At 45.0% G+C, this 23,395-nt stretch overlaps 1 protein-coding gene across 1 annotated transcript in view; it reads right to left on the bottom strand.

Moving 5' to 3' along the window:
* LOC115117837 (uncharacterized) overlaps positions 1 to 23,343 on the bottom strand; it is a 60,139-nt gene extending 36,796 nt beyond the window's left edge. Inside the window, exons 1-8 of the mRNA XM_065022346.1 lie at positions 23,177 to 23,343; positions 22,848 to 22,942; positions 19,639 to 19,700; positions 18,602 to 18,844; positions 18,327 to 18,397; positions 10,111 to 10,248; positions 9,592 to 9,806; positions 9,269 to 9,307 (exon numbers count right to left, since the gene is read on the bottom strand). Coding sequence (XP_064878418.1) covers positions 9,269 to 9,307; positions 9,592 to 9,806; positions 10,111 to 10,248; positions 18,327 to 18,397; positions 18,602 to 18,844; positions 19,639 to 19,700; position 22,848 — 769 coding nt within the window. The 5' untranslated portion in view covers positions 22,849 to 22,942; positions 23,177 to 23,343. The remainder of the gene's footprint in view (positions 1 to 9,268; positions 9,308 to 9,591; positions 9,807 to 10,110; positions 10,249 to 18,326; positions 18,398 to 18,601; positions 18,845 to 19,638; positions 19,701 to 22,847; positions 22,943 to 23,176) is intronic.
* Positions 23,344 to 23,395: the final 52 nt, after the last annotated feature.

Below are 23,395 nucleotides of genomic sequence, written 5' to 3'. Positions count from 1 at the left end.
CAATCAGGACCACCGACCGCAGTACAACTCCATTTCAAAACATATTGGGGAACTACCAATTATTCTCTCTAGTCATCGACCAGGTGATCGTTGCACCAGTACAGTCAACAACAGATAAGACGAGATGCTATGGGACTGTGGATAAGCACAGCACGGACAAATCGTTGGTTATTTCACGTTCTCTCGTTGGAATAGCTCACCCACAGCGGTTGACAAGTTCAGCTGTGACTAAATTGAAAATATTGTGCTCCGTCGGCTCCAATAAGTCTACAAACAACAAATATGGACGGGCTGGTGGGTTTGTTTTTATTTAAGGAATCTCCCATGGCGATGAGACTGAGCCAAAGTGAAATTAAAAACTCTTCCTTCCAGGACGTTTGATTCCTTTTCCACCGAGCCAAACAGCAGAGATCTCAGGTTGTGAGACTGACTGAGACACCAAGCAACACGTGTGGTTCCTTAGTTCAAACTGCAGCAAAATTAGAAGTCAATATTTTTAAATGTTGGATATCCTCTGATACTATTAACAGATGTTTCTTTGAACAAGAAATCATGTATATTTAGGCAAATGTAGGCTATTTGCAATGTTAGAAGAGTCGCACCGACCTAAGATAGAACTCTCTCTCTAGGACAGACCATGTGTGTGCGTTGTGAAGAGAACCTGGTAACGTGATATGACAGTCACTCACCAGACACACTGAACTAGTGGACAAGAGGCAGCCGCGCAACAAATTAGTAGTGACCAATGGATCAGCAGATAACAGATAATGATGAACTGCAAATCCAGAAGAGGAGCATCCAGGAGTGGTTGTGTTGGGTGTGCTGTTGTATGTGCCTCGTCGTGCTCTGACATTTATTAGTTTGCTAGCCAGCTAACTAGCGATTAGCGACTAAGAAGATTTAGGCCCAACTTGCTAAGAGAAGACAAACTAGCTGTTTTCAGATGTAAGAAACGCACACAAAAAAAAGTGTAATTACAAAATGCAATGGATTTATATTAAGAAGCAAAGTGAAAACATCATTGTTGTCATCAACCTCACTTGCACAAACTGTATATAGACTTTTTCTATTGTATGTTTGTTTATTCCATGTGTAACTCTGTGTTGTTGTATGTGTCGAACTGTTTTGCTTTATCTTGGCCAGGTCGCAGTTGTAAATGAGAACTTCTCATTCTCAACAAGCCTACCTGGTTAAATAAAGGTGAAATAAATAAAATAAAATAAATTGACCATGCAGACCGAACGCAAGTGTCTCGTGGTCAAGCAACAATAAATGTGCTCCTTGAGTGACAGGGGGTGGGGCTAGGTCTGGAAAGTGGCATGGAGAGAGAGCAGAGAGAGAGAGAGAGAGAGAGGACTCAAGTAGCCCAGTAAACTACAAAAATGGACGTTACACACAGCGTATTGCATTTAACAAACCCAATGTATTAGAGCAGGTCTAAGAGGGTATTTCTGTCAACTTAAATTGGTGAATTGTTGTTGTGTGCGTTATCAATCCAAACAAATAAGACTTAAGATATAATCATGTAGGCTAAGCTACAAATGAACCTAAAGGCTGCATGCTTTCAGTAAGTGCATCTCTAAACCATTGTACTTGAAATGCTCACTCAGAGACATTATACAGGATATCGTCAGTAAGACCAGTCCTACTAGACCCAGTGTGGTGTGCATTTCTTGTGTCAGCCTAGTCTAATTAGTGTTCCAGACAGGGGTGGAGGGGGTTTCTACATCTTCTAAAAGGCGGCTAGAATATGCAGCAGCCCAAATATGTGAAACCTTTATTTAACTAGGCAAGTCAGTTAACAATAAATTCTTATTTACAATGACGGCCTAGCGGGGAACATAGCGGGGAACAGTGGCAGAACGACAGATTTTTACCTTGTCAGTTTGGGGATTTGATCCAGAAACCTTTCGGTTACTGGCCCAATGCTCTAACCACTAGGCTACCTGCTAGTTACTGGCCCAATGCTCTAACCACTAGGCTACCTGCTAGTTACTGGCCCAATGCTCTATGCTCTAACCACTAGGCTACCTGCTAGTTACTGGCCCAATGCTCTAACCACTAGGCTACCTGCTAGTTACTGGCCCAATGCTCTAACCACTAGGCTACCTGTTAGTTACTGGCCCAATGCTCTAACCAGTAGGCTACCTGCTAGTTACTGGCCCAATGCTCTAACCACTAGGCTAACCACTGGCTACCTGCTAGTTACTGGCCCAATGCTCTAACCACTAGGCTACCTGCTAGTTACTGGCCCAATGCTCTAACCACTAGGCTACCTGTTAGTTACTGGCCCAATGCTCTAACCAGTAGGCTACCTGCTAGTTACTGGCCCAATGCTCTAACCACTAGGCTACCTGCTAGTTACTGGCCCAATGCTCTAACCACTAGGCTACCTGCTAGTTACTGGCCCAATGCTCTAACCACTAGGCTACCTGTTAGTTACTGGCCCAATGCTCTAACCACTGGCTACCAATTACTGGCCCAATGCTCTAACCACTAGGCTACCTGCTAGTTACTGGCCCAATGCTCTAACCACTAGGCTACCTGCTAGTTACTGGCCCAATGCTCTAACCACTAGGCTACCTGCTAGTTACTGGCCCAATGCTCTAACCACTAGGCTACCTGTTAGTTACTGGCCCAATGCTCTAACCACTAGGCTACCTGCTAGTTACTGGCCCAATGCTCTAACCACTAGGCTACCTGCTAGTTACTGGCCCAATGCTCTAACCACTAGGCTACCTGCTAGTTACTGGCCCAATGCTCTAACCACTAGGCTACCTGCTAGTTACTGGCCCAATGCTCTAACCACTAGGCTACCTGCTAGTTACTGGCCCAATGCTCTAACCACTAGGCTACCTGCTAGTTACTGGCCCAATGCTCTAACCACTAGGCTACCTGCTAGTTACTGGCCCAATGCTCTAACCACTAGGCTACCTGTTAGTTACTGGCCCAATGCTCTAACCACTAGGCTTACTGCCTGCTCTAGTTACTGGCTACCAATGCTCAATGCTCTAACCACTAGGCTACCTGCTAGTTACTGGCCCAATGCTCTAACCACTAGGCTACCTGCTAGTTACTGGCCCAATGCTCTAACCACTAGGCTACCTGCACTAGGCTACCTGCTAGTTACTGGCCCAATGCTCTAACCACTAGGCTACCTGCTAGTTTACTGGCCCAATGCTCTAACCACTAGGCTACCTGCTAGTTACTGGCCCAATGCTCTAACCACTAGGCTACCTGCTAGTTACTGGCCCAATGCTCTAACCACTAGGCTACCTGCTAGTTACTGGCCCAATGCTCTAACCACTAGGCTACCTGCTAGTTACTGGCCCAATGCTCTAACCACTAGGCTACCTGCTAGTTACTGGCCCAATGCTCTAACCACTAGGCTACCTGCTAGTTACTGGCCCAATGCTCTAACCACTAGGCTACCTGCTAGTTACTGGCCCAATGCTCTAACCACTAGGCTACCTGTTAGTTACTGGCCCAATGCTCTAACCACTAGGCTACCTGCTAGTTACTGGCCCAATGCTCTAACCACTAGGCTACCTGCTAGTTACTGGCCCAATGTTCTAACCACTAGGCTACCAATGCTCTAACCACTAGGCTACCTGCTAGTTACTGGCCCAATGCTCTAACCACTAGGCTACCTGCTAGTTACTGGCCCAATGCTCTAACCACTAGGCTACCTGCTAGTTACTGGCCCAATGCTCTAACCACTAGGCTACCTGCTAGTTACTGGCCCAATGCTCTAACCACTAGGCTACCTGCTAGTTACTGGCCCAATGCTCTAACCACTAGGCTACCTGCTAGTTACTGGCCCAATGCTCTAACCACTAGGCTACCTGTTAGTTACTGGCCCAATGCTCTAACCACTAGGCTACCTGCTAGTTACTGGCCCAATGCTCTAACCACTAGGCTACCTGCTAGTTACTGGCCCAATGCTCTAACCACTGGCCCAATGGCCCAATGCTCTAACCACTAGGCTACCTGCTAGTTACTGGCCCAATGCTCTAACCACTAGGCTACCTGTTAGTTACTGGCCCAATGCTCTAACCACTAGGCTACCTGCTAGTTACTGGCCCAATGCTCTAACCACTAGGCTACCTGCTAGTTACTGGCCCAATGCTCTAACCACTAGGCTACCTGCTAGTTACTGGCCCAATGCTCTAACCACTAGGCTACCTGCTAGTTACTGGCCCAATGCTCTAACCACTAGGCTACCTGCTCTAACCACTAGTTACTGGCTGGCCAATGCTCTAACCACTAGGCTACCTGCTAGTTAACTAGTTACTGGCCCAATGCTCTAACCACTAGGCTACCTGCTAGTTACTGGCCCAATGCCTAACCACTAGGCTACCTGCTGGCCCAATGCTCTAACCACTAGGCTACCTGCTAGTTACTGGCCCAATGCTCTAACCACTAGGCTACCTGCTAGTTACTGGCCCAATGCTCTAACCACTAGGCTACCTGCTAGTTACTGGCCCAATGCTCTAACCACTAGGCTACCTGTTAGTTACTGGCCCAATGCTCTAACCACTAGGCTACCTGTTAGTTACTGGCCCAATGCTCTAACCACTAGGCTACCTGCTAGTTACTGGCCCAATGCTCTAACCACTAGGCTACCTGCTAGTTACTGGCCCAATGCTCTAACCACTAGGCTACCTGCTAGTTACTGGCCCAATGCTCTAACCACTAGGCTACCTGTTAGTTACTGGCCCAATGCTCTAACCACTAGGCTACCTGCTAGTTACTGGCCCAATGCTCTAACCACTAGGCTACCTGCTAGTTACTGGCCCAATGCTCTAACCACTAGGCTACCTGCTAGTTACTGGCCCAATGCTCTAACCACTAGGCTACCTGTTAGTTACTGGCCCAATGCTCTAACCACTAGGCTACCTGTTAGTTACTGGCCCAATGCTCTAACCACTAGGCTACCTGCTAGTTACTGGCCCAATGCTCTAACCACTAGGCTACCTGTTAGTTACTGGCCCAATGCTCTAACCACTAGGCTACCTGTTAGTTACTGGCCCAATGCTCTAACCACTAGGCTACCTGGTTACTACCAATGCTCTAACCACTAGTTACTGGCTACCAATGCTCTAACCACTAGGCTACCTGCTAGTTACTGGCCCAATGCTCTAACCACTAGGCTACCTGCTAGTTACTGGCCCAATGCTCTAACCACTAGGCTACCTGTTAGTTACTGGCCCAATGCTCTAACCACTAGGCTACCTGTTAGTTACTGGCCCAATGCTCTAACCACTAGGCTGCCTGCTAGTTACTGGCCCAATGCTCTAACCACTAGGCTACCTGCTAGTTACTGGCCCAATGCTCTAACCACTAGGCTACCTGCTAGTTACTGGCCCAATGCTCTAACCACTAGGCTACCTGCTAGTTACTGGCCCAATGCTCTAACCACTAGGCTACCTGCTAGTTACTGGCCCAATGCTCTATGCTCTAACCACTAGGCTACCTGCTAGTTACTGGCCCAATGCTCTAACCACTAGGCTACCTGCTAGTTACTGGCCCAATGCTCTAACCACTAGGCTACCTGCTAGTTACTGGCCCAATGCTCTAACCACTAGGCTACCTGTTAGTTACTGGCCCAATGCTCTAACCACTAGGCTACCTGTTAGTTACTGGCCCAATGCTCTAACCACTAGGCTACCTGCTAGTTACTGGCCCAATGCTCTAACCACTAGGCTACCTGCTAGTTACTGGCCCAATGCTCTAACCACTAGGCTACCTGTTAGTTACTGGCCCAATGCTCTAACCAGTAGGCTACCTGCTAGTTACTGGCCCAATGCTCTAACCACTAGGCTACCTGCTAGTTACTGGCCCAATGCTCTAACCACTAGGCTACCTGTTAGTTACTGGCCCAATGCTCTAACCACTAGGCTACCTGTTAGTTACTGGCCCAATGCTCTAACCACTAGGCTACCTGCTAGTTACTGGCCCAATGCTCTAACCACTAGGCTACCTGTTAGTTACTGGCCCAATGCTCTAACCACTAGGCTACCTGCTAGTTACTGGCCCAATGCTCTAACCACTAGGCTACCTGCTAGTTACTGGCCCAATGCTCTAACCACTAGGCTACCTGCCGCCCCAGGGGAGGGGAGGGGGATTCTTCAGACTGAAGACTTCCACTGTGCCCCATCTCCTCCACAGTAGCATGTATGAGTAAAATAGGGTATTTAAAAACCTCTGCCGTGATGATGAGAAAGGACTTTTCAATAAAAATGTAAAAGACACTGTTACTGTCCCTACTCTCCTCCAACCCCAATATTCTCCTTAATATCAAAATCACCCAATACTCCCACACTGAGGTTACCTTAACCTATGCAAATCAGTGTTATATCCACTGGGGGGCGGGGGGGTCTCATCCTAGTCTTTTCATTCTATTCAGTGAAGGAATTATTCAGGAGCACAAAAGAGTTACTAAGTAATGGTATGCATGCCCCACTCCACTCCACTCACAAGGGAAGGTCATGTGAGTGGGTGGGTGTTTTGGTTTGATCTCGAAGACATCTGCTAGCTCAGTGTGCACGCTACTCCCACACCAGCCAAAAAGGTCAGACCTTGAATCAAAAGCCTTCGAGAATAGTGTGTATGTATAATTAAAATGGTTAACATGTTCCAGCACCTCTCTTTAAATACACACCTCCACTGAAAACAGATGCTCCTCTCAGAGAGAGGTGCTCAATTTGAGCTTTTACAGCACTTCAAACCAAGGTGTCAAACTGTTTTTTTATGGATAGGCTTACATGTAGCAAAACCGAATTTGAGGGGTATGCTGGATCCAGGGATGCAAACTGGTGAGGGCCCAAAAAGGTGACACTTTTTTGTTGTTGCACTGAAACATGCAAAAAAATCCCTGCTAGGAGGAAATGTAGGTTTTAACTTATTAAACAACAAAGAATAGGATCTACATGATCAGTCGGTGTGTAAAATAAAAAGTGGTCAATGTGAACCTAACTCACAGCTAAAAAATTTAAATAAAGCAATCCAATGTTATTTGTTGCCTAGACTTTACTGCAAATGACATTCAAGTCTTGAGAAAAAAAAACTATCCACTAATATTGCAGTTAGCCATGACAGCATTTGTAATAGAATGCTTGTGACCATGACAACCTTTATAATAGAACACTTGTGACCACACACATCTAAATATTGCACTTGGGAAAAAAACATCTTAAAGTAGAAATAGAATGAAACAAACAGGCAATCTATTTTTGCTCTATTATAGTGGCCACTATAGTAGATGTTGATCAAGGGCACATGGCTACATGTGTGCAAAAATAATGTTCAGATTAAATACCCCCCCCACGTGTTACTGTCAAGGTCAACACAACAAAAGCAATATCTTTGGGCTACACATGATTACATTGTACACGTTCTGCCTGTGGACATATGTTCTACAATGTGCCAGCAGAGCATGATAACCTTTGTTGGCATAATTGATCTCATTCAGGCAGAGTGTACACCTGACATACCCCTTTTTATCCACTGTACTGAAAAAGTGAGAAAGGTGCTTCTTTCACTTCTGGTGACAAGCAGCTGAAACTAGGCCCAGCTCCTGCTACACTTGATCGCTGAATCCACTGGCCTAACAAGCAATGCCTCATTTTCACCTAATTATCTCATTCTGAAATTTAACCACACACTTAAGATGATAATGGGGCGGCAGGGTAGCCTAGTGGTTAGAGTGTAGAGGTGGCAGGGTAGGCTAGTGGTTAGAGTGTAGAGGTGGCAGGGTAGGCTAGTGGTTAGAGTGTAGAGGTGGCAGGGTAGTCTAGTGGTTAGAGTGTAGAGGTGGCAGGGTAGCCTAGTGGTTAGAGTGTAGAGGTGGCAGGGTAGCCTAGTGGTTAGAGTGTAGAGGTGGCAGGGTAGGCTAGTGGTTAGAGTGTAGAGGTGGCAGGGTAGGCTAGTGGTTAGAGCGTAGAGGTGGCAGGGTAGGCTAGTGGTTAGAGTGTAGAGGTGGCAGGGTAGGCTAGTGGTTAGAGTGTAGAGGTGGCAGGGTAGCCTAGTGGTTAGAGTGTAGAGGTGGCAGGGTAGGCTAGTGGTTAGAGTGTAGAGGTGGCAGGGTAGGCTAGTGGTTAGAGTGTAGAGGTGGCAGGGTAGGCTAGTGGTTAGAGTGTAGAGGTGGCAGGGTAGCCTAGTGGTTAGAGTGTAGAGGTGGCAGGGTAGGCTAGTGGTTAGAGTGTAGAGGTGGCAGGGTAGCCTAGTGGTTAGAGCGTTGGACTAGTAACTGGAAGGTTGCAAGTTCAAACCCCCGAGCTGACAAGGTACAAATCTGTCGATCTGCCCCTGAACAGGCAGTTAACCCACTGTTCCTAGGCAGTCATTGAAAATAAGAATTTGTTCTTAACTGACTTGCCTAGTTAAATAAAATGTAAAATAAAAAATATAATAAAAAAATGTTGCTCAACATGTCTTGTCTAGCTAACGGACAATTCGATCAGCTAGCAAGATACTTAACAATGCTTACAATACTTGTTCCACCACAGTTTCTCAGTCACCTCAAACTTTCCAAATGCCAGTTGTTTTTTGGTTACAGTTCATGAAGTATGCTTCATCACCTTCTCAATCCCCGTCTCCTCCAAACGTCTCCGTGGTCAGGCTTCTTCTCACCGACCTCTCCGTGGTCAGGCTTCTTCTCACCGACCTCTCCGTGGTCAGGCTTCTTCTCACCGACCTCTCCGTGGTCAGGCTTCTTCTCACCGACCTCTCCGTGGTCAGGCTTCTTCTCACCGACCTCTCCGTGGTCAGGCTTCTTCTCACCGACCTCTCCGTGGTCAGGCTTCTTCTCACCAACCTGTCCGTGGTCAGGCTTCTTCTCACCAACCTCTCCGTGGTCAGGCTTCTTCTCACCAACCTCTCCGTTATCGTTCAGGGGACGCGCTGCTGTAACTGGTAAACTACCTTTCCACTCACCCGCGGTGTTTCCCGGAGTGCGAGCTGATGCTGTAACTAAGCAAATAGATTCTCTTCCCTCTTCAGTCACGTGCTGCATTCTGTTGTTATGTGAATGATTGGCTGAGCCTTGGATACAGACAGTACTGGTACAAACGTGCATCACTTGTTCGCATACAGCCAGTAGTGATCCAAAGCACCCCCCCCCCTCCTCCAAACTTTTCTCATCAGATCTACTAGGTCACCTATATTTGATTCAAAACGGCACATTCCATTTCACAAAAAGGCACTACTTTGCATCCCTGTGGGTCATTGAATTGGCTTGACTGGTCAATGTGTAATCTAGACTTACCAGGTTCTCTGTTCTGGCTCTGAGGCTCTTCGTTATACCCTGGAGGGGCGAGAAAGAAAAAGGTCCCCAAAATGACTGGCAGATGTACCACAAAGGATGAATGTCCAATGCATTGCTTCATGTCAAGTGGTATGCTAGTATGGACACTGGTAAAGAGCCAGGCTAAAGTGATAGATTTAAAACTGATATTGTTAATCATTGACAGCTGAACTAAAGCGCTGTGGTCTCTGTAGTTAAAGTAAACTCCCGTCCCCTATGCGCCCTGGTCAAATTAAGTGCACTTTATAGGGAATAATAAGGAACAATTTGGGATGCAGACTTACTCTTCTGCTGGCTCTGCTGGTAGGAGAAGCTCTTCTGGTCCCTGTCTGGGGAGTAGCTCCTTTTGCTGGTGTTGGACCCAGAGCGCATGATAACAGGGCCTGGTGGGATATCCATCCTGACGGGAGAGCGATCCCGTACTGTTTTGTAAGTGTCCCCGGCTGGGCCAGCAGGGTAGGGGTCCAGGCCCCTTCGCCTAAGACCCTCAGGGTCCTCTCTGAAAAGACAATAAATAAATAAATAAATAAAAGAGAAGGGGATTCAAGAGCCCATCCATTGAGGTCCATTCAACTATAGAACTAAAGGCAATGTCTCTACCCATGATGAGCACTTTGATTCTAAAACCCTCTAAGTGTAGAGTGAAAAGAACTAAACACTAAAGTTGCTGGACAAAATAAATTGTGGTTTGTATCTTGAAAAACAGTCAAACTGAAAGCCAACAACACCTGAAGTTGCTCAGTCTAACGAGTGGTTTTAGCACTTGGTCCATTAACTAAGTACACTAGAAGGGATATGCCTACCCTCGGTCCAAGTAGATGAGGGCCTGCATCAGATTGGGGTCCACTCTATCGGGGTTAGCTGCTGAAGACACAGTCCTCGAGAGAGGAGCTATTCCTTTAACTCTGCTGCTGAGGTGGGAGCCCGCTCTGCTGCTTATCCTAAAAATGACAGAAGACCATACCTCAATCAAATATTATATTAAATACTTCACCATACACTATATCTGAAGATATATCTGTCCTATCTTTAAAACCAACTAGTTCTAGTCCGAAGATTAGCCTAGATCAGTGGTTCCCAAACTTGTTAAAGTCCCGTACCCCTTCAAACAGTCAACCTCCAGCTGTACCCCCCCCCTAGCACCACCATGTTGTTTTTTTGCCATCATTGTAAGCCTGCCACACACACACACACACACACACACACTATACGAGACATTTATTAAAACATAAGAATGAGTGTGAGTTGTTGTCACAGCCTGGCTCGTAGGAAGTGACAAAAAGCTCTTATAGAACCATGGCACAAATAATATAATAAATCAATCATTTTTCTCTTTATTTAACCCACTTACATATAGAACCTTACTTGTGCATAAAAAAAGGTGTGCTTGAAAGGATGCACATAACTCTGCATTGTTGGGTTGTATTGGAGAGAGTCTCAGTCTTAAATCATTTCACCTGGACTATTTACATTGACTCCCCTTTGTTTTTACACTGCTGCAACTCACTGATTATTGTTTATGCATAGTCACTTTAGAAAGGACTAACCTGTACCCCCGCACATTGACATAGTCACTTTAGAAAGGACTAACCTGTACCCCCGCACATTGACATAGTCACTTTAGAAAGGACTAACCTGTACCCCCGCACATTGACATAGTCACTTTAGAAAGGACTAACCTGTACCCCCGCACATTGACATAGTCACTTTAGAAAGGACTAACCTGTACCCCCGCACATTGACATAGTCACTTTAGAAAGGACTAACCTGTACCCCCGCACATTGACATAGTCACTTTAGAAAGGACTAACCTGTACCCCGCACATTGACATAGTCACTTTAGAAAGGACTAACCTGTACCCCCGCACATTGACATAGTCACTTTAGAAAGGACTAACCTGTACCCCCGCACATTGACATAGTCACTTTAGAAAGGACTAACCTGTACCCCCACTTTAGAAAGCACATTGACATAGTCACTTTAGAAAGGACTAACCTGTACCCCCGCACATTGACATAGTCACATTGACATAGTCACATTTTTAGAAATGACTAACCTGTACCCCCGCACATTGACATAGTCACTTTAAAAATGACTAACCTGTACCCCCGCACATTGACATAGTCACTTTAAAAAGGACTAACCTGTACCCCCGCACATTGACATAGTCACTTTAAAAAGGACTAACCTGCACCCCCGCACATTGACATAGTCACTTTAGAAATGACTAACCTGTACCCCCGCACATTGACATAGTCACTTTAAAAATGACTAACCTGTACCCCCGCACATTGACATAGTCACTTTAAAAATGACTAACCTGTACCCCCGCACATTGACATAGTCACGGTAACCTCCCTGACTAACCTGAGGCCAAGCCAGGGAAAATGGTGATGATGCGGATACAGGCTGAGGGCGAATCGAGGCCAAGCCTGGGAGAGGGTGATGATGCAGATACAGGCTGAGGGCGAGGGGATACGAGGCCAAGCCAGGGAGAGGGCTGATGCAGATACAGGCTGAGGGCGAGGGGATACGAGGCCAAGCCAGGGAGAGGGTGATGATGCAGATACAGGCTGAGGGCGAGGGATACGAGGCCAAGCCAGGGAGAGGGTGATGATGCAGATACAGGCTGAGGGCGAGGGGATACGAGGCCAAGCCTGGGAGAGGGTGATGATGCAGATACAGGCTGAGGGCGAGGGGATACGAGGCCAAGCCTGGGAGAGGGTGATGATGCAGATACAGGCTGAGGGCGAGGGGATACGAGGCCAAGCCTGGGAGAGGGTGATGATGCAGATACAGGCTGAGGGCGAGGGATACGAGGCCAAGCCTGGGAGAGGGTGATGATGCAGATACAGGCTGAGGGCGAGGGGATACGAGGCCAAGCCTGGGAGAGGGTGATGATGCAGATACAGGCTGAGGGCGAGGGGATACGAGGCCAAGCCAGGGAGAGGGTGATGATGCAGATACAGGCTGAGGGCGAGGGGATACGAGGCCAAGCCTGGGAGAGGGTGATGATGCAGATACAGGCTGAGGGCGAGGGGATACGAGGCCAAGCCTGGGAGAGGGTGATGATGCAGATACAGGCTGAGGGCGAGGGGATACGAGGCCAAGCCAGGGAGAGGGTGCTGATGCAGATACAGGCTGAGGGCGAGTGGATACGAGGCCAAGCCTGGGAGAGGGTGCTGATGCAGATACAGGCTGAGGGCGAGGGGATACGAGGCCAAGCCAGGGAGAGGGTGCTGATGCAGATACAGGCTGAGGGCGAGGGGATACGAGGCCAAGCCAGGGAGAGGGTGCTGATGCAGATACAGGCTGAGGGCGAGGGGATACGAGGCCAAGCCTGGGAGAGGGTGCTGATGCAGATACAGGCTGAGGGCGAGGGGATACGAGGCCAAGCCTGAAGAACGTCACTCATCTCCTCAGTGAACGCATCGACATAAGTGCACAATGAGCGCACGCCATGCATGACTGAGGGTACAGGGCAGCTTGCGCATGCTCCTGACCCAGGCAGGATAGGCAGAGCTTATGGCCGTCAGATTCAGGTATAAAGCAGCCACAATGCTGAGGTATAACTATACGAAATCTAAGAGGTCAAATAAATTATATCCAGCTCAGGACTCCAGCTATGTAATTGGTTTGTTTAACATGCTAGCCAAGTGACAAGATCAAGCTTCTTGGTTAAAGCAGAGACATTAAATATCTTCCTTAATCATGATCCCTGTTGCCTAAATAGTTTTGTGCATAACTCAAAGAAAGATCTATTTGGAGAAAAAAATATATATATATTTTGGGGAAACAGCACCCCTTGTGTTCACTTCTGGTAAAACCATATACCCCAGGTAGGGTACAGAAACGGTATGAACATCTGGATCCGCCCAACCCTAGAGGTATATATAAATTAACCATCCAACGGCACCTGGTTTTCATGACCCCTGCCTGAACTTACAGGGCCACGTCCCAAACGATGTGCAAGCCTAACATGTCCTCCAGCTTTTACGACCCCGAAACCAGTTTGAAGTAGCCACGGCTCAGACTGCCATTTATCAAATAAAGTTAATTACCACCGTTGCAGTGAGCGATGCCTCTAACCTCACCTCTCTTTCCATAACAAACCTAGGAAAAAGTAATTATGTGGACTATATACTTGGATAATTTTGGGGGGGCTTTTGAAGAAAATTCCTTTAAAGTTATTTTAAAAATATATATTTTTATACTATATCTATAACAGCATCTTCAAAGCAGTTCTTCCAATGTAGAAAGATGCTATCTAAACAGGTTACATCTTTGTGGACAAAGGAGAATAAAACATGCTGATCTGAACACAAGAGTAACCAAATAGACATCAGAGCAACTGGGTGGCACAACCCCACCTGCCATAGGGGTTCCAATATCTCTCTCAGGATCCAAAAAGAGCAAACTGCCTAATACCAGGGTGAGAAAAGGAGGTCCTGGCTGTCTGAGCTAGGATGTAGAAGATCTGAGAGAGGTCTGCGTTCCAAAATGGCACCCTACAACTTATGACATTTTTGAACTATATAGGGAATAGGGTGTGATCTGAGACTCCACTTCCCTCTATTCAAAAGGTCATGCTAGTAAAGCCACAATGCATTACACCCAAATCATCAGACAAACAAATAAAAACATTTACGACCTCATTTTGAAAACTAATATATAAATACAATACCAATTTAATTGGCTTCTTTAGACAAACGGCCGCCGACCCCTCCCATCTCTTTCATCATCTTACTGAATGCAATCAGCCTCACGCACAAATATAACATGACTGCAATTATGGGTTGAGGTCCAATTACAAAGACAGGTTTACAAAAAAAACAGAGCAGCATGCAGCAAGACTTGGCTGAGGTGACTTTGAAAGTTCAAAGGGAGAGTAGTTGACTCCGTACCAGTTGCACTTCTGGCACTTAACAAGGCTCCCCATGTTCCCTCATTATCTGTTATTCATCACGAGGTCAAGAGCTCCACAAAGGAGCAGATTGATTAATCCACTGGCTGCCTGCCTGCCTCAGTTGCCAAGGCCCCCCCCCCCCCCGCAGTGTTCACCACACACACACACACACACACACGTGGGGGACCCTGTGACTGAGGACCATGAAGCAGCCCCCTAGGCCCAGAACCCTGTCTTTAGTTGTGTTAGGGAGAGGTAGTGGGGGTGTGCCCTTGCTGTTCATCTTCTGTCTGGCCACCTCAGTCTCCACAAGGCCGGTCGATGAGACACCTCCGGCCAGGAGAGAGACCTTCCAAAGACTTCCTGGACGCTGCATCCTGTGGGCTGCACTGCAGGGGCGAGGCCTCACGTCAACCTCCTGACCAGACAAGTGGAATACCAGACCCAGATGCCTGCCTGCTGCCCTGTCAACACCACACCAGGAGTCTGCTATAGCCTCCTCTGCCTACAAGTCTCCTACAAGCCAAGGAAGCATCCACACCACACCAGGAGTCTGCTATAGCCTCCTCTGCCTACAAGTCTCCTACAAGCCAAGGAAGCATCCACACCACACCAGGAGTCTGCTATAGCCTCCACTACCTACAAGTCTCCTACAAGCCAAGGAAGCAGTTATGACTATTGCCATTATTCTAATGTGAACCAAAAAGGCCTTACTTGGACAATTGAATTGTAAACAAAACTTTTTGGATTTACAATCTCTAAATACAATTTTTTACCAATTATTTTGTGCATTTCTGCAACACTGACAGGCCATGGCACCCTCCGGAACTGACACGGCCACTCATTTCTAGCATGTATTTCAACAACATGATTATTATCGTGGTTCCAATCGTTGACTAGATTAACAAAGCTGGGGTGAACCATTAATCATTCATTGAAAAGATTACGTTTAGAACCACTGTGAGAACTGAAGAAGAAAAAAAAGGGTAGACTGTGTACATACCGGAGTTAGGAGGTAAACAAACTACTGATCCCACACAGCACTGCGCTCTGTGCCGTCCAGTCACAGAGCAGATGCAAGTCACGTGATCTGTTGGCGAGCACATAATGCCGCTCAACAGCTGCTGTATCGTCCAATCACAGGGGGAGATGCAAGTGACTTGCACTGTTGACGAACACTCAACTGTTCACTTGTGTAGCACTTGACTTGTACCTGCTCTATTATTGTACGATATAGACAGCAAGGCTCATGGTTAGTGTAGTTTTTTTTTGGGGGGGGGGGGGGGTACTGTTTACACCAGAAACTGACGGTAAAACCAACATTTCAACATGGTTGAAACATTCATAACCGATGGGCACTACAACAACATATGAATTGTCTTGCCATCTTGGAAGAAAATAGAATGTCTACGTTGCACAGTAATATCACTATCGATAATATTCATTATCACGACGGGTGACTGCATTGAGAATGAACTTCCTGGAACCTCTCGTCAGGGCTCTATACAGAGGTTGGATGGGGCATATAATGGTGGCTAACGGAATTGGAATCTGGTCCAATAATAGAGCTTGCGCTCCCTCTCTCCACCCAGGACAGCAGGGAGAGCATGTACGCTGTGCATAGATTCTGGGGAGAGCCAAGAGCATGGTGGTGGTTGTTTAGCTAGAGAGGGAGAGGGAGTGGCCGGCTGCCCAGTCAGAGGGGGGGGGGGGGGGGGTAGCCTTGTTGGCTCAGTGAGTAGTGCCCTTTGTCCTCGTCTGGAGCCTGGTGACTCCACTTGTGGCAGAATGAATGGGAGGGGTTGGTCTTGGACTGAACTGTTGCCACTCTGTTTTGGGCCACTGCTACACGGATGTCTTGGCAGCACTGGGGCAGAGCAGAGCCACTGACTTTAGCTGTGCAGTGTGTGGGGTGGAGCGCCAAGCCCCTCAAGGGGAGGAGTGTGGTAGTCGATAAGTCGAATACGTTATGAAACTCGGTATTTCCCTCGCAATAGCTCAGAGATAAGTTGGCAAATTTGCTTCAGTCACTCTTCAATGTGATACAAATCAAGTGTGATATATCTCGAGTGGGGGATTTCAGTCTAAGCTTTTCCTAAGACGGGTACTAATTCCTACTGAGCCGTAAGAATTAAAAGTATAGAATTCAAGGTTTTGATCAATGCCATATGTTATATAATCAAAGTGATCAATTACACAAATAGGCATGCAGTACCAGTCAACAGTTTGGACAACTACTCATTCAAGGGTTTTTCTTTATTTTGACCATTTTCTACTTCGAAGAATAATAGTGAAGACATTAAAACTATGAAATAACACATACGGAATCATGTAGTAAACAAAGAAAAGTATTAAATCAAAATATATTTTAGATCCTTCAAAGTAGCCATCCATTGCCTTGATGACAGCTGTGCAGACTCGGCATTCTCTCAACCAGCTTAAAGAGGAATGCTTTTCCATCAGTCTTGGAAGGAGATCCCACATATGCTGAGCACTTGTTGGCTGCTTTTCCTTCACACTGCAGTCCAACTCATCCCAAACCATCTCAATTGGGTTGAGGTTGGGTGATTGTGGAGGCCAGGTCATCTGATGCAGCACTCCATCAGTGTCCTTGGTCAAATAGCCCTTACACAGCTGGGTGGTGTGTTTTGGGTCATTGTCCTGTTGAAAAACAAATGATAGTCTCACTAAGCTCAACCAGATGGGATGGCGTATCGCTGCAGAATGCTGTGGTAGCCATGTTGGTTAAGTGTGCCTTGAATTCTAAATAAATCACTGACAGTGTCACCAGAAAAGCATCCCCACACCATAACACCTCCTCCTCCATGCTTCAGGGTGGAAACCACACATGGGGAGATAATCCATTCACCTACTCTGCGTCTCACAAAGAAACGGTGGTTGTAATCAAAAATCTAAAATTTGGACTCATCAGACCAAAAGGACAGTTTTCCACTGGTCTAATGACCATTGCTCGTGTTTCTTGGCCCAAGCAAGTGTTTTCTTCTTATTGATGTCCTTTAGTAGTGGTTTCTTTGCAGCAATTTCACCATGAAGACCTGATTCACACAGTCACCTCTGAACAGTTGATGTTGAGATGTGTGTTACTTGAACTCTTTGAAGCATTTATTTGGGCTTCAATATCTGAGAGTGGTAACTCTAATGAACTTATCCTCTGAAGCAGAGGTAACTCTGGGTCTTCCTTTCCTGTGGCAGACCTCATGAGAGCCAGTTTCATCATAGCACTTGATGGATTTGCCACTGCACTTGAAGAAACTTTCAAAGTTCTTGAAATGTCACATATCGTCTGACCTTCATGTCTTTTCTCTTTGCTTATTTGAGATGTTCTTGCCATAATATGGACTTGGTCTGTTACCAAATAAGGCAATCTTCTGTATAACTCCCCTACCTTGTCACAACACAACTGATTGGCTTAAACACATTAAGAAGTAAAGAAATTCCACAAATTAACTTTCAAAAAAGTCACACCAGGGGACTACCTCATGAAGCTGGTTGAGAGAATGCCAAAAGTGTTCAAAGCTGTCATCAAGACAAAGGGTGTCTACTTTGAAGAATCTCAAATATATTTTGATTTGTTCTACACTTTCTTGGTTACTACATGATTCCATATGTGTTATTCCATAGTTTTTATGTCTTCACTATTATTCTACAAAGTAGAAAACATATTTTATTTAAACCTGGAACGAGTAGGTGTCCAAACTTTTGACCGGTACAGTACATAATTTGAAAAATGCCCCTCAGAAACCTCAAATAAAGACAAAACCTCAAACCATTCATAAAGGGGCTTGAGAAAGGCAAGACTCTGCTACCACCTGGTGGTTCATAGAATAATAACAACAATAAAAATAAAACGCCATTTAGCAGATGCTTTTATACAAAGCGACTTACAGTCACGGGTGCATAACATCACAACCCTGTTTTATACAAGCTCATATAAAGCATCAATACACCATACGTAAGGAGCAATACAAGACACTGGTCTCGATCACACATGTTCATAAAAACACAGCAGGCTTACTACCGTACCATCATGAACAAAAAAGCTTCATATAGACCTGGGCTTAACAAGTAACAGAAGGGGACCGCTGGGTTACCTCATCTCTCCTTGATGCCCCATCAGAGAATCATCTCTGGAGTCCCTGTAGTAGCAATCTCTGTAATCCTCCTGCACAGAAAAAAAGCAATGAAGAAGTCATCCTATATTAGAGACAGAAAATAGTAGAGAAGGTATTGACTTGGTAAAATACCCAGCACTATTTAGCTAAAAACCTTTCGCGTCACTACTGAGTTTTCTTCTCACACCAAAATTTGCAAAATGACAAGTATTTGGGCCTAAATCTTAGATTGACCATAATAAAGCTTCACCCACTTGTCGGGGAGGTGGGGAATTCCTCACTCGGAAGCTTCCTATGGGTGTACTGTCACCATGGTATCCTTGATCACTTCCTGTGTGTATCCTGTCGCTACGGTGTCCTCTGTGGTCATCATCATGGTAACTTCGAATGCCGCTAAACTGATTGGTTTCGTATTCAAATTCTCTGTCATAGTCTTGCTCCGGTCTTGTCACAACCGTCCTCCTCTCGACAGCATTCACAATTCTTGGGTATGTTACCTAAAAAAAAGCATTACAACATGGATTAGTTTAAAAAATTTGTACAAAAAAACAAGAGTGCAGGGCGATATCCAGATTTTTCTACCGTTTCTGTACCATACCTGGGTATACCGTATTACAGAATCCACTCATTTGAAGGTGTCCCCACATACACTATATGTACAAAAGTATCTAATCAACGGAAAACTAAATCAAAATGACATAATTAAAATGACAATTACAAGTTAAATGATGGGTTACAGTACAACAACCAACAGCCAACAGGTAAGGCTCCTACTTAATATTTTGAATGGAGTGGTTTGTAACTGTGTAGGATGAGAAAGGGCACGTCTTGATTAGCCTAGCTAGCTAGCCTAACTCACACAAGGGGGCGCTATTTCAAATATCCAGGGTGGGGATTGAATGTCTCTGCTGTAACCAAGAAGCTTAATTATCTTGACACTTAGCAAACCAAATGCATAGCTGGAGCCCTGAGCTGGATAAAATGTCATTGACACATCGATTTCTTATAGTTATACTTCACTTCTAGATATAAGTAGTGGCGTAGCACGGAACCCGCAGTACCCTCGAGGTGGGGGTACCCCCCCCACAAAGTAAAACGATATTTCTATTTTAAACGGTATTGAAAATCTTACCGTCTGATTTTTGAAATAGCCGTTTATACCATATACCAGAGTATGCGAGAAATAACCTAGATGAGTTTGAAATCTCTGAATATTCCCTCAAGGATGGTCTAAGGCCTAATAACTCTGAAGACAATACATACACCAAAAGTACTTTGTACAGTCACTTACCGCGCTCTCTGAAAAGTGCTCGTCATAGGCCTCTCGGATTCTACTTTTCCTTCGCCTGGGCACTGCAAGGGACAACAAGCATACAATCACAGGCGATTGCGAGCCAGGCACAATAATTACCCCAAAGGGTCACAGACTCAAAGAAGTTCATTATCCACTGCTTGTATGTATACGAGTAGCTGTCGTTTCACACAAGTGTGTTGTACGTTAACGGGGCGTTTCATATGATGTTGGGAGTTCAGCATCCCGAGTTGTGACGTTTCACACCTGACCTTTCACCTTGTCAACCAAAAGACCTTAAAAAGGGCCAGCACGCATTTTAAACAATAACGGCCACCCCACCACTGTTTTGGTGAAAAGCTGGGAAATATAAGCACTCTGAAAATGATAATTAACCATGTTTCGAGGCTATACAAACAGGGTTTGGAAAGGTGGCATCCTATGACGGTGCCACGTTGAAAGTCACTGAGTACTTTATTAAAGACCATTCTACTGTCAATGTTTATCTATGGAGATGACGTGGCTGTGTGTTCCATTTTATACACCTGTCAGTAACAGGCGAGGCTGAAATAGCCAAATCCACTCATTTGAAGGTGTCCCCACATACACTATATGTACAAAAGTATCTAATCAATAGAAGACTAAATCAAAATGACATAATTAAAATGACAATTACAAGTTAAATGATGGGTTACAGTACAACAATCAACAGGTAAGGCTGCTACTTAATATTTTGAATGGAGTGGTTTGTAACTGTGTAGGATAAGAAAGGGCACGTCTTGATTAGCCTAGCTAGCTAGCCTAACTTGCATCTCCCCGTTTGGCGCAGTCAAGACAGGTACTATGTCATCATATTGGATGATAAATAACCTAGCTAATGCAGCAGTTTCATTTTTATTTACAATCACAGTAGCCTGTACTCAAACAGTAGCCTTGTTCTAAAATGGATTAAATCAAATAAAAATCCTCAATGTACACAACATTACCATGGTGACAAAGCAAAAACCTGCATAAGTATTCAGACCCTTTGCTATGAGACTCAAAATTGAGCTCAGGTACAACCTCTTTCCATTGATCGTCCCTGAGTAGTTTCTGCAACTTTATTGGGAGTCCCCTTGCCAAATTAAATGGAATAGACATGATTTGGAAAGGCACACAGCGGTCTATATAAATGTCCCACAGTTGACAGGGCATGTCAGAGCAAAAACTACGCCATGAGGTCGAAGGAACTGTCTGTAGAGCCCGGAGACAGGATTGTGTCAAGGCACAGGGTACCAAAACATTTTTGCAGTATTGAAGGTCACCAAGAACAAAGAAGAGGACACGACAATGCCTATTCCACCTCAAATGGCTACCCGGACTATTTGCACTGCCCCCCTTTTTGCTGCGACTGCTCGAGGTTTATCATCTACGAAGTCACTTTACCCCTACCTACATGTACATATTACCGAAATTACCTCAATATTACCTCGACTAACCTGTACCCCCGCACATTGACTTGGTACCGGTACCCTGTGTATATAGCCTCATTATTGTTATTTTATTGTATTTGTTTCACAAATATGTTTTTACTTACTTAGAAGGCAGCTTGTACGTAGCATTAAATACAATTTGATTTGATGCTTTACTTGCCGGTAGCTATAAGCTAGCTGACATTAGCCGTGAGGAGTTTAGCTAAGATTTTTTATAACAAACCCAAGATAGACCACAGCCTGTCATTTCCAATGGGAGCAAATGATGCATGGTGGGCAGAACAAGCAAAGAGGTTTAGGGTCTGACATTAACGATGGGCCGCTGTCCCGAGGCCAGTAAAAACATTAGACCAGTGGATCTCGTTAGTCACTGGCCAGACCGGGCCAGTAACTTCCCAGCGCATTTTCATGTTCCAGTTTGACATTTACCTGCTCTGTCGCAGTCTATCATTGTAAGCTATTTAAGATTACACACGGAAAAGTCATCTATTTGTGTTTGAGCAATAGGATTGGCCATTCAACTCACTAGATCACCTTGACACGTTTACTAGTCTGGTAAACTAGCTTTGCAGCGCAAGCTAGCCTGGTTTTCGAAGTCTCGTTGGACCACATCACCATGGTGTGACTGGTCTAATTAGAAGCACAGAGCAACCAAATTCCAGGGGTACTAAATAGGAGCACTATCAGTGTGTGGATGGCGATGGGCTAACTGTCGGTAGGAGACTTGGAAAAAGTCAAACCAAAATCTACTGAATGCAAAACCACATTTTTTAAAGAATTTACCGTGATGAAAAACATTCAACACTTGTGTGACATGAAGCTGTAATTCTACGTTCGGCAATGAAATCCTTGACGCTTCACCTGTGAACTCTTGACTGCTACAACATGTAACTTTTTTCACTACTGTTATTTTCACTGTCATTTTACTTATCCATTGTTTACCTAATAACTTTTTTTTTCAACTTAAATTGCACTGTTTGTTTGGACTTGTAAGTAAGCATTTCACTGTAAGGTCACTGTACACCTGTTGTATTCGGCGCACGTGACAAATAAACTTTGATTCTTTTGAGCAACCTGACCAAATTCACATAGAAATGTGAGTTATAGTTCTGTCATTCTCATTAAAAGCATGTCTAAGAAGTGGTAGATCTGTTCTACGTGCGCTATTTCTACGCTGCGGTTGTCAGTTGCGCCATCTTTTACTTACGGTTTTGTACACCAGCTTCAAACAGCTGAAAATACAATGTTTTTAGTTATGGTAAAGATATTTCACAGCGGTTTAGATAGTACAATGATTATCTACACAATGACTGCTCGTTTTGTCATAAACGGAAACTATTATAATTTTAGCAACCAGGAAATGGCAAAAGTGATTTCTGCATATTGCACCTTTAAGTACGAGACTGAGGTCATGCTGAGATATTATCAAGCTAGCTAAAATCTGGTTGAAGAATTGGTCCGACTTTAAAGGCATTTAAACAAAGGCATTTAAACACAATCTTGTCAGACTTACGACTTTCCAGTTTCCCACGAGCACACGAAAGCCCCATTAGACAGTAACTTTGTGCGGTTAGTACAGGCAGCGTGTGAACTAACAAAACATCCCTTTTATACTCTGGCAAAAAGACAGATATGGCAAATCAAACCATGAAAGTATGGGTTCATTATAACTGTCCCTTCATATTGTACACACCGATTGTCCAGTTACTTCGGTGGAGTTGTAGCTAACTAACTTACTTATTGTTGTTGTTGTTGTTGTTGTTGTTGATGATGATGATGATGATGATGATGAAGGGCTCCTCAGGGGGATATGGTGTGGGATGGTGTAAAACCTGCAAATATGTAGCAATTGAATTGTCTGCAATATTGACACAAATGTGATTGATATTCAATAACTGACGATTCATAATGCTGATGCGTTAACATCGCAAATCAATTGCAATGATAATGTCGCTTCAAACAATGTTGTATATCTAGCATAGTAGCTAACTTACTAGTAGTCAACGTTAGCTAACAAACAGATGCTAGCTTTGCACTGAAGCTGTTGATATGAAAAACGAACTTACCGACTGAACGTTTTCTGTGTATTAGTATTAAAGATAGTCTTGCAAAAAAAATGTGGGGGGAGGGCAATAAAATAGAAGATATTGTTTAACCTTTCTGCTCTTGCAACTTTCGACAACAAACGCCACCAAAATCCTAGCTCTTCGTTGTTGATTGGTGAAGTGCAATATGCTACGAAGAGTAAGTATCCTGCCACCTACCGTTCCGGAATGGTGATGTTC

Source organism: Oncorhynchus nerka, linkage group LG9a (assembly GCF_034236695.1).
Source record: "Oncorhynchus nerka isolate Pitt River linkage group LG9a, Oner_Uvic_2.0, whole genome shotgun sequence".
Taxonomy (NCBI): Eukaryota; Metazoa; Chordata; class Actinopteri; order Salmoniformes; family Salmonidae; genus Oncorhynchus; species Oncorhynchus nerka.
Note: the sequence above shows the minus strand (reverse complement) of the source record. Positions and strands in the feature narration are given on the sequence as shown.